This window comes from Geospiza fortis, unplaced genomic scaffold, assembly GCF_000277835.1.
Source record: "Geospiza fortis unplaced genomic scaffold, GeoFor_1.0 scaffold1, whole genome shotgun sequence".
Lineage (NCBI taxonomy): Eukaryota > Metazoa > Chordata > Aves > Passeriformes > Thraupidae > Geospiza > Geospiza fortis.
The window spans coordinates 6,397,928-6,413,314 of NW_005054320.1; the positions used below are offsets into that span (position 1 = coordinate 6,397,928).

At 40.3% G+C, this 15,387-nt stretch overlaps 1 protein-coding gene across 1 annotated transcript in view; it reads right to left on the reverse strand.

Annotated features, from left to right (window-relative positions):
• Nucleotides 1-15,387, reverse strand: part of POLQ (DNA polymerase theta) — a 48,969-nt gene that overhangs the window by 3,356 nt on the left and 30,226 nt on the right. The window contains exons 18-27 of the mRNA XM_031056661.1: nucleotides 13,904-14,144; nucleotides 12,645-12,838; nucleotides 10,810-10,947; nucleotides 9,316-9,490; nucleotides 8,728-8,863; nucleotides 6,213-6,328; nucleotides 5,452-5,636; nucleotides 4,990-5,101; nucleotides 3,303-3,427; nucleotides 1,685-1,838 (exon numbers count right to left, since the gene is read on the reverse strand). Coding sequence (XP_030912521.1) covers nucleotides 1,685-1,838; nucleotides 3,303-3,427; nucleotides 4,990-5,101; nucleotides 5,452-5,636; nucleotides 6,213-6,328; nucleotides 8,728-8,863; nucleotides 9,316-9,490; nucleotides 10,810-10,947; nucleotides 12,645-12,838; nucleotides 13,904-14,144 — 1,576 coding nt within the window. The remainder of the gene's footprint in view (nucleotides 1-1,684; nucleotides 1,839-3,302; nucleotides 3,428-4,989; nucleotides 5,102-5,451; nucleotides 5,637-6,212; nucleotides 6,329-8,727; nucleotides 8,864-9,315; nucleotides 9,491-10,809; nucleotides 10,948-12,644; nucleotides 12,839-13,903; nucleotides 14,145-15,387) is intronic.

Here is a 15,387-nt window from a genome sequence, read left to right on the forward strand (position 1 = left end):
TTTGCACATTCCTAATGCTGAGGAAAAGAACGTGAGGACCTTGAAAAAGAAAAAGCCCATGCCTACAGACAGAACCACAAATCATGGCTATTCTATCAATATTTGTACAGCTACTGAGGGAAAAAATGTTAATGAAAAGTATTTTAGATATACACATTTCAGCATTACATTATAAAGACATGAATCAGAACAGAAGCAAGAGACAGTTGTGTCTCCTGAACCATCTGTTCTGAAAGTAAATTTTAAACAAAATCGTGCAAAGTTTAATCAGAAGCTGGTTTACAACATTCTCTCTGGCAATGAATTGGGATTCTGCTTTTCTTCCACAACCATTTTAATGGCTAGTTTAAGAAAGCAGTCAGCCTCCTGCAAAATGCAGTTTCTGAAAGTGTAGCTCCTGAGTAGAACTGAGGAAGGAAGAAAAAAGCAGTTATTCAATAAACAAGTAAGCAGCTGACAAAGCCAAGATCCTGGTGGGCCTTCCCTGACAAAAAAAAAAATAAAACAAACCCTTCCATGGTAAAAGCTGTTGGTGTTTTAAACTAAACAAACACCACCTCACACACAGAGACTCAAAAGTTATTTATTTCTCAGGTTAGCTAACAGGAGGACTTCAGTTCACAGAGAGGGTTTCAAGCCATCATCAGCTGCTCACACAAGCCTCACACTGAAGCAGCAATGTTGAAGGAGCCACATGATGCAGGATGCTCCTCTGATGGCACAGGCATCTCTAATTTGCTGAAAAATAATTCCTTTCAGTTCTTGAAACACTCAGTATGAGAGCAGTGGAAAGCTGTCACAAATGCATCTGCCCACCTCCCTTCAATTACACTGGCCAAAGGGCAGGAGCTTCTGCTCCTAGGAGGGATGGGAAGCTCTGCCAAGCTCGTGCCTTCAGCTGACCTCTGAATCTGGTCTCTCCAAAATAAACTCCCTGGCACATTTTTAGAAGTTTAGCCATTAATTATTTAGTTTCCAAATCAGACTCTTCATATTCAGACAGCTTCATGTTTCCATTGAAGCATAAGAGCTATCAAAGAAATACAGCTCTCCATCTCTTCAGTAGTCTTTCTAAAATACACCTGATGAACAAAACAACATCTACAATAAGCTAAAAAAAGTCATTGTGGCATTCCTCTGGGAATGAGCACCCCAGCACAGCTTTGCCATCTGCAGAAAAAAACTTATGCTGAAAAAACTTATGCTGATAAGTGCTTCATATAATATTCTTGTGAAGTCTCTGTACATCCAAATCCAGCCAACAAATTCCAAACTTAATTCTAACCAAAAAATGTATTTTTGGAACAAGAAATGATCCCACTCAATTTTTTCACTGCCTCTGAAGCCAGAGTGTCTGCTCAGCTCCTCCTTCCTACTTGTGAACAATTCTGTGGTGGCATCACAGAGCACATCACACATGAAATCCCACTGCCAACCTTTGCACTGAGGTAACTGGTGTCTCTGTTCTGGTCACATTTGCTTCAGTTTGTTGAGCAGACATTCTTTCTCCTTCCTGATGACTTTTTTGCCCATTAAACACAGACTTACCACTGTCAGGAAATAAAGCTTCTCCCACCTCTAGGCCCAAAAGCACTGATTTTTTTTCTTTGTTTTTTTTTTTTTTTAATTAACATTAGTGTCACTGAAAACCTTGCTCCAGTGTGCAAAGAAGAGGTAACCATACCAGTTTTATCCCTCTGGAAGGAGCTCTCCAGATGTCCATGGGACTTGAACACAGAGGAGAAGGCTTCCAGACGTCTCTGAATATTCACAGTGGCTGTTTTGACAATATCTGCAGCAGATCCCTGGACAGCTGTATTCACAGCCTGGCGCTCTGCCTGAACACAGAGAGTTGTTCCCAAAACTCACCCCCAAAAAATCAAATCAAACATCTCACACATACTTAATTAAAAATAATAAACACATGGCCAAATATACACAGAGTCAAAATTCCAAAAAGAGTTTGTTCTATCTGTCTGAGAGAAAGAAACATTATAGACTAGCTTCTGACACAAAATTTCTACAGGCACCTGACAAAATTCCACGAATTTAAAATTAATGAATATCAAGAGTGATAACCTACAAGAGTCACAATCCACAAAGAGAAGCCTATACCCATGGTAACAGCTTCAAGGGGAGAGGAAAAATCTCAGTTAATCCAAGCACCACAAGACATTTCTGCCTATCTTCAAAGCCATAAGGGATGGACAGACAAAGGCAAGAAACTGGACTTCATGGCCTAACAATCTGGTCTGCCACACTAAATCCTGATTGCCAGAGCATTACAGCTGTGCAAGAACACAGCAGACCACTATTCTTTTTCAACACAAGCAACTTCTCTACTAATCCCCTCCTCAGACAAGAGAACTGTATTCAGTTTCTTCTTTCTTTGTTTAGAGCTGAAACACATGTGAAGAACTACAAGGATGCTGAAATGAAAGTGAAGATAATTCATTAAGTGGTCTTTATTATGATTTTAAAGACTAAATCAAATTTGGACAGAAGATACATCTAGAAAGCTTTCTGCTGAAGTGTTTTTCAGATCAAATTGTCCATTATTTTCAAAAGTTTTTTGAAAGCCTCCTTGTTTCCCTGTCAACTCTTTGGAGTACAAACTCCCCCACTTCCTCCCTCTTCTACTCTAGTCTTTAATTCCACAGCTTCCTACTGAGAAGTATAATACTTCCTCCCCACAGAAACACCTTCCTAGGGCGTCAATTTACTCTTCCCGAAGTAGAATCTATGGCAGAAGTGTCCAAAATAACCTGGAAAATAAATTAAGCTAGTGCAAAGGTGTATACTAAGTAAATATTTATCTAAGATGTTAGAGCAATTTTCCTTTCAGGGAAAATAAGAAAAGGAACAAATACCCAAAAATACAGGTCTTAAATGCCCTTTCTTGTTTAAGTGCTGACAGCATGTAACATACAAAGACTGCTGAGTGGGAGCAACTCAGCCTGAAGAGCTAAAGTGTACCCCTGTGTGGAGGCTTTTTAAAATCATGTCCATCGATTTCAATAAATTACTCACTGCAGCTCCAACGTGGGAGTTCTGAAGTGAGGTGAGCACAGTGATGACAGCTGCACACCCAGCCACACAAGGCTGACGTCAAACAGGCCATGACAAAAGCTCTGTTATTCAGGGAGTGACTGAGGGAACAATGGACTAAGCAAGACGTTGAAGGTCATGACTAAGACAGCTCACAAACCCTGTTAAACTGCAGACAAGGCTACACAAAGAAATCTGGCATTTTAAAAATAAAACTAAAAGAGAATTTAAGAAAGGCACAGCACTCAACATACATGAGCTTTGCTGTAGGGGTTTGGGTCTTTGATAGCTGGCAGGTAGCGCCGCCTCCCCAGGATGGTCTGCACAAACCCATCCCTCCTGCAGCTCCGCACTGTCTCCCTCAGGAACTTCTGAACCCCTGTGAAAGGAGAGAGAAAGTTTTCTGTCACACAGCTGATGCTCTGTACTGACCTCTCAGTGAAAGCAGTCTGGGGCAGCCAAGCAGCACAGAGGAAATCCTTTCAGTTTCCCAGACCCCATCAGTGGACAAAGGCACACCATCACTCATTCAGCTCTGCTGCAAAACCTGTTCAGACTTTTGAGGTGGAAGAGAGTGCACAGTGTCAGGATATCTGGCTGTGCACAAGGAGGAGGGAAGTCCATCCTGCCCAGTGCCCAGGCACAGAGGGTGACACATTATTATTGATAATGGAGAGGTCAGAACCTGGACCAGCACTGACAAGACAAGTAGTAGGGAGGGAGTAAATTGAAAGCAGAAGCCAGAGCCCTTGATGCCTCAGGCTGCCTGACTTCAGGCTGTGTCCCTTCAGATTCTAGGATGAAAGAAAATCACCCACCTGCACTTTGCAAGGGAAGGAGCAAATCCACCAAGAGTGTTAAAAAGAAACTTAGGTCAAAGAAAGGTGAGACAGGGAAGAGTGAACTTGCACTGCAAGTTCAGGTAACAACTGTACTAAAATGGGAAAAGTTAACTTCAGACAGTTTCTTCCCATGTTTACAAAATATAAAACATAAAGGAGATATTCAAAATCAGGACTGACAGCCTAAGTCAATTCACTAGGTATGTCAGTTAGCAGTCAGCCTGGCAACACCTAGCAAGCAAAAACCCATGAGAAGTGAAGTTACAAAATAAGGTACACTGCAGTTTCTACGCACACACATGCACAAAGAGAGAGGAAGCAGGAAGTCATTCCTAATGGTCATGAAGAAGACACTATTCAGAAATTAATGGAGACCAAACAGAATTTTAACAGAAAACCATTTTTCTGCATCTGTGTCCTAAAGAAACAAACCCCAAATCTTCAGAACATCATTTTCCAGCTCATTTTCAAGTCCTATGATTAGAGCTAGCTGCCTCTTGTCCCATTTGCCCTCCATTCTTTTTCTGATTGCAGCTCTATTGTCTCTACATCTTTCCTAAAAATTAACATGCTTCTTAGAAGCACAACCATGTCTTTTTACAAAACAGGGGAGAGCTACTCTGAACAGCTGGATAAAAATTAAAGGGTAATATGCAAAACAGTTTAAAACTCCATGAAAGCAGAAGACAAAAGCAGAAGAAAGAAATGGTTATATTTTAAAATTATAAGAAGCATGGTTCTAAAGTTGTCACAGCATATCATTTGAAGCTGTGTGTTTTAATAAGGAAAAGCATGTTTCACATTCAGAAACTGACGAGCTTTAAAATGACTCCTCAGGGCTTATTAATTAATTAAAATAACAAAAAGATTATTGTAATAAGTAAAGAACAAAGTCCTAAAAGTAAATAAAACCAGAGAGAGTAAAACATTACAGAGTATCAAACTGCTGCATTCACAACTGGACATTTTCAAAATGAAAAGCATTTTCAAGAGATATGAGTAGTAGGTTGTGACAAATTTAGGATTTGGAGAGACATGGAGAGAAGGGATTAAAAACAACAACCACCACCACCCAGCTCCCAAACAGCCATATCCAAACCTGTGTATCTCAATTTGAAGGATTCAATGTAATTGGCAGCTTCATTTTCATCAATCCCCATCTGCTCTCCTAAAGATTTTGCTCCTATTCCATAGATGATTCCATAGCAGATCTGCCAGAGGAAAGGGTGAAGAATCGCAACCATTTGGTCAGCCACGCAGAGAAAGCAGAGCCAAAACAAAATGTGATCCACTGGAAGGCAAGTGTATGGAAACCATGGAAAGTATTCAAGAAGAGAGACCCCCTCTGAGTCCAAGCCATTCATGCTGCTTTTCTCCACCCTCATCCCCCAAAAAAACCCTGACAGCTCCAGTTACAAACGTACTGAGAGTGGGAGGGCGGACAAAGCAACTACTGAACAATCATGGCCAAACTCAAACAGAAAAACACGCTACAATGTGGTGTTGAACACTGAACCTTTCTGCCCAGAAAGCTGCTGTAGAATTTTTTTCCTAAAATTACCTGCTTAGCTTGTTGCCTGGTCCTGTCTCCCACAGCTTCAGGATCGATCATTTTCCATTCTGCTGCGATGCTCTTAAAGACGTCGGTACCGCCATTCAAGGCTTGAATGAGGCGGCAGTCACAAGACAAGTGAGCCAGGATCCTCAGTTCCAGCTGAGAGTAATCAGCAGCCAAGATTAAGCCACCTGAAGTCAAGAAGTTATCAGAAAGCATTATTTCATAAATTACTCCAATATTCCATCCAACTTGCCAGCAAGAAGGACTGAACCCATCCTTTGTCTTCTGCTCTGAGAGTTTTTTTCACGGCAATTTCTATCAAGACGAATTCTTGCCTGTTTCCTCAATGCTCAGGCCTGCATGCTTTACAACTAGTCACATTTAGAATCCAACAAAACCATGTAAACAAGTATCTGTCCAGGTGTCTAAGGCAGAGCAAGGCAATGTGAGAACAGATATTTGGATAGAAAGAACACTAGGTAGAGTGCACTTTGTGTATTAAGAGCTGCCTTAGCTACGTCTTTTAAAAACAGGTATTCCTAAAGAGGAAACATGTGAATGGTATCATTTGAATACTTTGCCCAACTGAAACTCTCTTTTACAGTCACATGAATAATTTTGAAGGCATCCTAACTACTGCACTAGTTTTCCAAGTAGGCTGCTCAGACACATATATACTGTTGTCAATCCTTAAACCTTCATTATATCTAGTATTTTTTGCTAACCATATACTTTACAATTCCAGAACAGGACCTGGGCATTACCTGGGAAAGGAACAAAAGCATGCCTCATGCTAACAGAAAATGGTATTCCTCTTTCTTCAGATCTGTTTGCAGCTTGAACCTTTAGCCCATTAGGCAAAAGGGAACGCTTTCTGCATCTGTGGAGAAAAAAAATGACTGCCCTTCACCAATTTCTAAAATACTAAGAGATGCATAATCACTTTTACCACAAAGGATCACTGAAAACAAGTGAGACACTGGCATCTATTCAATTTTTCTGGACAATCCATATCCAAATTTGACCATGGAGGAACTGGACAGAGCCCACATAAACATCTGAAAGGGATTTATAGATTCCAAAAAGATTTAGGGATAAATCTTCCTAGTACATTCAGGATTCAGTTCAGAAATCGGATAATTCTACTCTAAAACAGGTAAGATGAATGGCCCCAGATCTGTGATGAGCTTATTCCAAAAAGGCAACAGAGTCACAGGAATCCTAAAAATTCAACACTTCACCTTGAGTGCCAAGTCTCAACATCATTCTCCTCTGCAGAATGCATACAACAGCCCAGAGGCAGAAAAATCCCCCCCTCAGCATCACCATCATCACTGCACATGCACACACATTCACAAGTAAGCCTGTAAAAACAGAGCAGAAGTTGCAGAAAAGGTGCTCATAACACACTGCACGTTTCCTCCCTAAAGACTGAGAGAAAGAGTGCCCCAAAGCTGCTCAATTTTCTTTTCTGAGAGGCCAAAAGTTTACAGTGACACCCACATGCTCTGCATCTCTCAGGGCTGCTTAGGTCTCCTGTCCCACCAAGCCATTTGTAGCTGCAGACGGAATTGTACCCATGAGCACATCCACTGAACAGTGCACAGCTCTGACACCATTCACATCACAGTCTCCCATCAGCACCAGTCTACCAGACAGTCCAATGGGCTCTCCACTGGAAGGCAAAAAGCCTTTTTAAATCCTTGATGTCTGGATCAGGGATCTGAGGAAATTCTTTATCAAAATGAAAAGCTATCTCTGAGATCAAGACTAGTTTCAGCAGAGCACAGAAAAAAAAATCATGCTCTTTCTCCCTTGTGCACTTCCTTTTCTTCTTAAATATTGGCTTTTCAGGCATGGTAGGGATCAATGAGATGAATGCACAAAAATCACAGAAATAAATGTTCAAAAGAAATAAAGGTGAGGAACAATTGCATGTCTGGCTACTGCAGAAAATCACACTGTTCAGCATAGGTTCTCAGTTTAGTGTAAGGGCTTTATACCATGACCTAATTTAGCTACACTCCTTTGGTCAGAAGCTTCTTACAACAGGAGGAAAGAGTAGCAATAATGGTTAGTAAGATAATAGACAGTTTGGACCAAAGTCTGGAAGGCTGATCAGACTTGGCTGGATGGCAATTTCTTTTGTGCCAGCAGTCATTTCTGTGCCTTTAGGATTGCCCATCTTCCTAACACAGTGGCTGCTCACCTAAGGAATGTAGGAAAATGTAGGAAAAGTCAGCCTGAGAGACCTCTCAGAGTCTGGCAGGCACTCCAGTTCTTTGATGGGCTCTTCTCTACAGGGAAGACTCTCAAGAAACCAGCACACTCCCCAGCCATTCTGAAAAGCTGCTGCAAGCCTGAGCACTGCCACAGCTTTATCTCAGATTGACATTTCTGCCTCCATGGCTATGCCTGGTTCATCTGAGATGGATATGAACAAGACCCTTCTACTCCTGGGTTCTTTTCTCATTACTTTCCCAAGGCAGTTAAATGCATGGTGGTAGGAGGCACCAGATAGAAGAAGCAAAAACCTTCTCAAATTTCTCACATCTTGCTGTGGGGAAAAAAGCTTAGGAAAGTCACTCAGGTGACACAACTGGGACAAGAACCTGAATGGGAAGAGAAACTGAAAGGGCAGAAAAGCACCACCAAGTAGGAAGCCTCAAAGCTCACAAGGTAGATGCTAAAAGATTGGTGTTTTGCTAGATTTCCACACAACTGTTAAGGCATTGGCATGTAATGCTGTCAAAGTAGAACTGTAGAATCATAGAAAACAGGGTATTTGGTTAAGAGAAATAAAATTTAGAAATCTTCCTCTGCTATCTGGTAGTTACTGCAGGTCACTATCACAAATGAAATTATTAACAAAGAATGAAAAATATTTTCACCCCTGTTCCCTTAAAAAGAATTTTCTTCTGCTTCTTTCACAATATTCAATGCTCTTTCAGAGTAGTTCTTAGCAAGTCAAACCAGATCCTAACTTCAGTTTGGTTATTTTCAGACTCAGGCTTTCCATCCAACAGCTGGGAACGTAACGCTAATCTCACTGAAGGGTTTCATAAAGAACGTCAGAAAGCAAATAGCTACATGAAACCACATGCTGTTAGTATCATTATGTCTTTCATGTATCACTGATTTTTAGGTATTTATTCCCCTGTAAGAGAAACACTGAAGAACAAGTCACACTGACACGACAGCAGCCACAGGTGAAGGGAGAAAAAAGAAATTTGACAACCCGACTACATTTAGACAGAAGCTTTGTCAAGATCCTCCTACCTGCCCCCCAGTGCAGCATGAGGATTAACATTTCCATGGGCTTGGGAGGGAGGGCTTTCTTCAACCACAGTTGGCATTTCAATCTCAAAATCTCTTGGCACATTCTGGATGTTTGGCTCTGTGAAGCTCACTCGACCTGAAAGGAAGATAGGGCAGAACTAAGGAAGGGTTCAACAGGAGTCTCTAACTCAATACAGCTGCACACACTGCATCTCCAAAATACAATGAACAGGAGAGTGAGAGGACACAACCACTGGAAAAAATTTTAAAAAATGAAAAGTAATTTGTGTTTAATGGGCTTGTGATGGTTCCCCATTTCTGTATCACTAATAACCTGTTCTGGAGTCAGAGATTTACATGGTAATGTGCAAGAAATGAATAATACTGCTTAGTGTAAACAAAAGCTATTTTAAATACATCTGGGTTTTTAAGGCAGACATATGTCAAATAGATGTACCAGTATCTTTGCTTGGTTGAAGCAGAGCACAGGCTTGATTTCCTATCTTCTCCTCTTAGAAAAGCTGCACACACACATGCAAAAAGACAAAAAGCCAGTAAGAACTGAGGTACTTGCACACATTTGTTCACCTGTAGCTGTGTGAGTCTGTGAAATTGGATATATCCTTTCCATTCCCAGTGCAGAATTCAATCGCTTCTCCCTCTGTAGTGGAAACACCACTTTAGTAATGGCATTGTTGATCCTCCTCCATTCCAATATCAGCCCTGGCAATGGGTGAAGTGTCTTTAATTTCTCCAAAACATCCTTGTGGGAAGAAAAGGGCACAACTAATCAACGGCCTTTAAAACTTTATTTATAAAAGTTTTTGCTGCTCTGCAGGAAAAAGCGACTCCTGCACCCACAGTGAGCTTCCAGTGTCACTGCCTTAAATTAAATCCATATCCTCTCCATTTACACCACCTACACCTGGGTAATCAAAGCACCACCTGACACAGCTGCGGTTTTACTACCCACGAGAAGATAATCGCTTCTCTCTGGACTTCTGCACCCTCATCATCACTCTTAATGTGCACCAACCAATAAACCACCTGAAATGATGAAATAAAGCATCACTTGCCATAGGTCCCCTACGTTGTCTCCTCTTGTCCAGCGTTAATGCTTCTCCTCCATCTTCTTGCATATTTTTCTCCCTGCTCTCTCCTATCTGTACACTAGGAACATCAAGTGAAGCCCTTGACCATGCTCCTTGAAAGACAAAGCTGATCACTAGCAATCAAATCCTTTCAGTTTAATCAGAAATATGAAGGGACTAACAAGAATTTCAAAAGACAGTGGCATGCAAACATTTCTCAAAATAACTTTTTTGTGTGTGTGCTGCAGGCAGCTGCAGCCTCATCCCTCCACATCACAAAAGGAGGAAATCCTCCCTTTGCTTCTTGCTCCCTGCTCTGCCACCACCACTGCACCCAATGCCTTCACTGCCACTTGAGTTCCAGAAATTAATACTTGTCTTCCGAGTACAAACTACACTGAACAAGGGGAAACTAAGACAACAACACAGATTAATGAGTCCTGAAAACAGGAACATATATATCGGCTAATTCCACTTGTCTGGCAAGAGCACCCATTAGCCTGCAGCAGCTGGTATTAATGCAGGTCCACAGTATTTATCAACTGGCAAGAATGTCAATAGCCTTCACATTATACAAGCTTCTGATATCCTAAATTTGATAAGCCATCAGATTAGCCATTCTGAAGACAAATCCTCTGAAGCAAAAAATACAGATTTGATCGTAGCAGGAAGAGAAAATATTGTATTTAGTCGACATGGTATTTAAGTATCTTTCAAACTGATGCGGAAAAATTCTTCTGCTATTGGCTTTACGAAATTATTGTGCTATTTTGGTCTTACACGTGATTTGGGAAATCAGATTCTGCCTGATTTACTCTTATTGAAGCCTGCTATTTACAGGCATGTCCTCACTGCACTCAAGATTTAGGAGAGTAGGAGTCACTAATTCTGCTAACAGAGAAGGTAGAATCCAGTTTGAATTTGCAGTGGTAACTGGAGGAGCAAAAGGCAACTAAATTTACTTTCAAACTAGAAACAGATTTTACTGTACCTTGGTTGTACTGAACTGCTTGCTTAGCCTGACCCTGTTTCCTTTAGCAGTTGCTCTTCTGGTGTAACCCAGGGTTTTCTTGTTCCCTTGAACTTTCACATCTCCATTTTGTGGCAACTTCAGCTCCAGGAACAACACCTGAAAGAGGCCAGCATTTCAAATCAGTTTCTGCATGCTGCTCCCAGGAGAAAACAAAAGCAACTGAGCACTTAAACAGCTTGTTCCAGCCAAAGGATAGTACAAATGCTTCAGGTAATTAAAAAGCTGATTAAAGATCCCAGCTATCAAAGTCATTCCTCCTCATTTTAATTAACTACGAAATGCAATTTAAAATCTCATTTTCTGAACACTCTAAGTTCAGAGGTATGTTTTTAGAAAAGGTAATTAACTCCACCCAATAAGTGAGGTTATTACTGACAGTCAGCTGTAATAAAATGTAATGTTCAGATGACTGAAAGTGGGAAGAACATTGGTGAAAAAAAAAGAAGTGTTAGCAGGGAGCAGGCTTCAGAACAATATGAATGGCACAGAAAGAGGTGGTCACAAATACTTTTAGAGAATAGCCAGAATATTAGTTTTTCAAACAAATTGCCAAAAAGCAGAAAATTAAACATATGCTCATTTGGCAACAGACAGAATACAGCTCCTAGTTTTTCACTTTATGTTTCTATGCAGCATGATACACTACTTAGCAGCTATTGTCTTTGATTTCACAGCTGGTAGAAGGGAACAGAAAGCTTTTCTCCTGCCCATTTATGGCACAGAAGTTTTACTGACACAAAACTAGAAGGGTAAAGTTCCATTAACTTATACAAGGTACTTTGCATGACTGGTAATAATTTCCACGAGCTATAAACTTCTGTAGTTCAGAAAACGGGATTTCAGACAAAACTTTACCTCCCCTTTTCCATGAAGAAGAGTGAAACTGAAGTCAAGCATTATTTCAGGAGTTCTAACTTGGACTACTGTTACTGAGCAAGACTTCTACATTTGCAACAAAGAAGGAATATTTCTGGGGAATTTCTTTTACTGATAGCTGCTTGCAGATTTTGACTACTTTCATATAAAGTACAGCCCCTCAGCAAGAAAATAGTATATGGAGAAAAAAAAAAGAAGGGGGAGAAAACCATGCACAGCAATTTTAATAGATTTCAATTATTCCATGTAATGTGCATTTAAAAAAAAAGTGAAATTCTTCAGGAATGAAAGCTTTGCTATTTTACATAGAAATCTGTTTCTTAGACTTTAAAAAGTACCAGTTCTTAAAAGCAGACAGCAGTTGATTCAAAACTTTTAAAGCAGTTTTTCCTCCTCATTCATGCCTGTACAGGGGCAAGGGAAACAATGCAACTTTTACAGTACAATTCTTCTTAGACTCAAGACTACATGACACCAAATCACATCTTGTGTGTGGGACACTGGCATTGCAAAAAAGCTTCTCCAGTGCTGTACAATTCATCCAAAATACTCCAAAAGCCATTTAACTGGCAGATCTTCTCATGCACCCTGAGAGGCCATGGTCCTATACAAACCACATTCTTATTTTCACTTGGTTTTTACTTCCAACATACACATTTCCACTGCTACCTTCTTTATCTCTGCTAAAGTTGACAGAAACCAGAATGATCAGTAACAAGCAGGAGAGACCCAGCCTCTTGCAGGCAGCAAGCTCATAATGAGTGTAAGGATGAATGAACTCAGCAGAGCTGGGTTTGCATCTTGGATTTTCTTCATGCCATCTTCCCATGAAGAATTTTTTTTTCTTATTTTAGCCAAAGGCTCTTGATGATAACTTCTGGGGAAGTTCTCCCCCTCCCACCCCAACCCGCATGTACCTCTGCAATGTCATCAGGGCTGGTCAAGGAGAAGCTGTGCCCTGCCAGCTGATATGCCTTGGTCTCAATCTGGCTCAGTTTAGCCTGCATGACCTGTTTCTGGGTTTCGTAGGCTGTTGTGCTGAAACCAATGCCATTCAACTCTAGCAGAGCCAAGCAATAATGGGTGGGCATCTCCACTTTAGAAAATACATCTATAGTAAGTACAAACCAAAGAAAATCTTTTATAAAACAGATCAACTGCAGATAAACACATTCATTAAAACAAAAAGGAGAATCCTCAGTTTTGAAAATACTGAAATGTTCTGGCACACTGAAATCTTTTACTGTAGATTTCATTTAAATACTTTTGTTTCTGGAATAAGAAATATTTCATAATGTGAAGTGTTCCAGAACATCCTATCACAAAGGTATTAAAGAAAGCAGCTTCTGTCAATTTTTTTTCTAAAAAATACATCTCTCCGTATATCAACATTTCATAAAGTGCAGACATTTAAGCCTTACTTAATGTAAGGCTTTCTAACTTGATACACATTAATTCCACCACCCACATCTTTTTAAAATGTTCTAAGGTTCAACTGTAACAATCATAAATGATGTTTTAAACTTGCAATAAAATGATTCAGCAGTACACAAAACATGTTTTCAAGAAAATTACAAGGCACAAATTAATGACCACCAATAGTATATTTTGGGGGCTTTTTTTGATGGCTTGCACAAGCCCTCAGCAATTATTAGTGCAAACAGAGAGGACCATTCACTATGGAACCACAAGAGTTTCATGGACACAATGCATACATGACAAATAATGCTGTATGGGCAGGCCAAAGAGCAAGAAATCTCCTTCAGAAAACATCTGAGGATTTTAGGAATTAATTCTGATAAGAAAACCCAAAAAATTTTGAAAATGCTCATGAGAAATCATAGACACAGCCACAAGTCCCTCAGAATGGCCAGGGCACTCACGTGGGAGGCACAAATCTGCTTGATTTAGAGACTTAGAATAGGCTCTGCTACAGCCTTAACCACTGGAACTGGTGGAGATTTGGGATATAAGAATTATATTTTAATTTTTGTTTCAGAATATATATGCTTCCAAGGGAATTTTCATCTTTTCTTTTAACAAATGAACATTTTGACAGAATACATTTAGATAAGAACTTCCAAACTGCCTCTCTTCTGCACGGATCATTCGGCCTGTGGCAGCACAGCTGTATTTACCCTCCATCTTTGCCCCCAAGTGGAGGATGTCTCTTTACCTGTCAGATTTTCCTTCTGTAGCTCCTTGTGGAGCTGGTCCATGACATTGAAGACAAGCACAGACTCTATGGCTGCTCTGTACCGCCCAGACTGGTCTGTGCTGGCACTCAGCCCCAGGCTCTGCACCCCTTGGCCCGTGCCCACTCCTTCCAGGAGGGGCAGCTCACTGGGGAGAAAGTTGGTCACCATGCTGTGAAGGGTATGCTCCTTGGAGCCAGAATCCAGCAGCCAACATGCAACCTTAAAAAGGGAGACCTCCATGAGACTTTTTTTTACCTTTTAGTCATAATAAACTGCAAATATTTAGCCAGAGCTTAATTCAAGATTATAGTGGATGGTTTTTTTCTTCACTTGGCAGGTAAACTGCAATAATTTGTTGGGTCATTTCAGTAAAATCCTTCAGGAGGATTTTAATTAAGCTGAAGAGCTTAATTCTTGAGTGAGAATGAAAAGTTATTTCTTTCTAAAAGAAAAGTTATTTCTGTACTTTGAAAACTTGATCCTCTGTCAAACAAACACATCTTGAAATGTCTTTTCACTTATTAAAACTTGACTCAAAGGGAATAAATACAAAAATCAGGATCAAAACATGTTTAATCTGAAAAATGACTTTCTGGAGATCAGAACTTGCTATTGATCTAGAATATTAACCAAGCTGAGCTCTCCTATCTGTGGCAGAACAGGACTAATGCCAAGAATTCTGCATGGGATATTTTACTCCTCGTAGAGCTTAAACCCCTGTCTTCAAAGCAAATTAATTTATATGTACATTTCAATTTCTTGTGTCAAAACAGGATGAAGCACAGATTTCTACATTGCCTCTGCCATGCAAGCAGAAGTAAAAACTCATATGTTTATATATGGGGCTGGGGAGGGTGTATGAATATATTCATTGTGTCACTAAAATGAACCAACATGAGTATGACTATTACATGGAACAGTGAAGGAAAGATGCTTTTACTGCTCTTCAATTTAATCTTAAAACTGTGTCTTGGTATGAAAATATCTATGTTTGTCCTTGTGTTGAACACCTTAGCTACTTTCCTGCACAGCTGAGTATTGCCACGAAGTTGTTCAGCCCATATGCAAAGCCAGCTTTAAAAATCAACGGTATTTTCTGTGCACCCAGAGCTTTTTGTAACATGAGCAACAAGGTGCTTTTACCTCAAGCTAGTGTTTCATGTGAGTTACAACTGGTACCCAAACTTTTTGAAATTCCATGTAAACTTTGCTTTGTTTTGAGAAAACAGGGGTAGCAAAGTGGTCTGTATGCATAGTGGGTAAATCTTTTGCTTATAGAGTCTTCTGCTCTCAGAAGGAATAACCTGACAGAAACACTACAATCTGAGGCTTCTTACTGCAACAAAACAGAAGTTAAGTCCTGTCCACTGGGACTGGGGAGAGATTTGTCTTCATTTCCCCTGCCAAGTGAGGTATGAAATAATAATGTGCTAACCTCTGAAACTCTTTGTTTCTCTTGCAG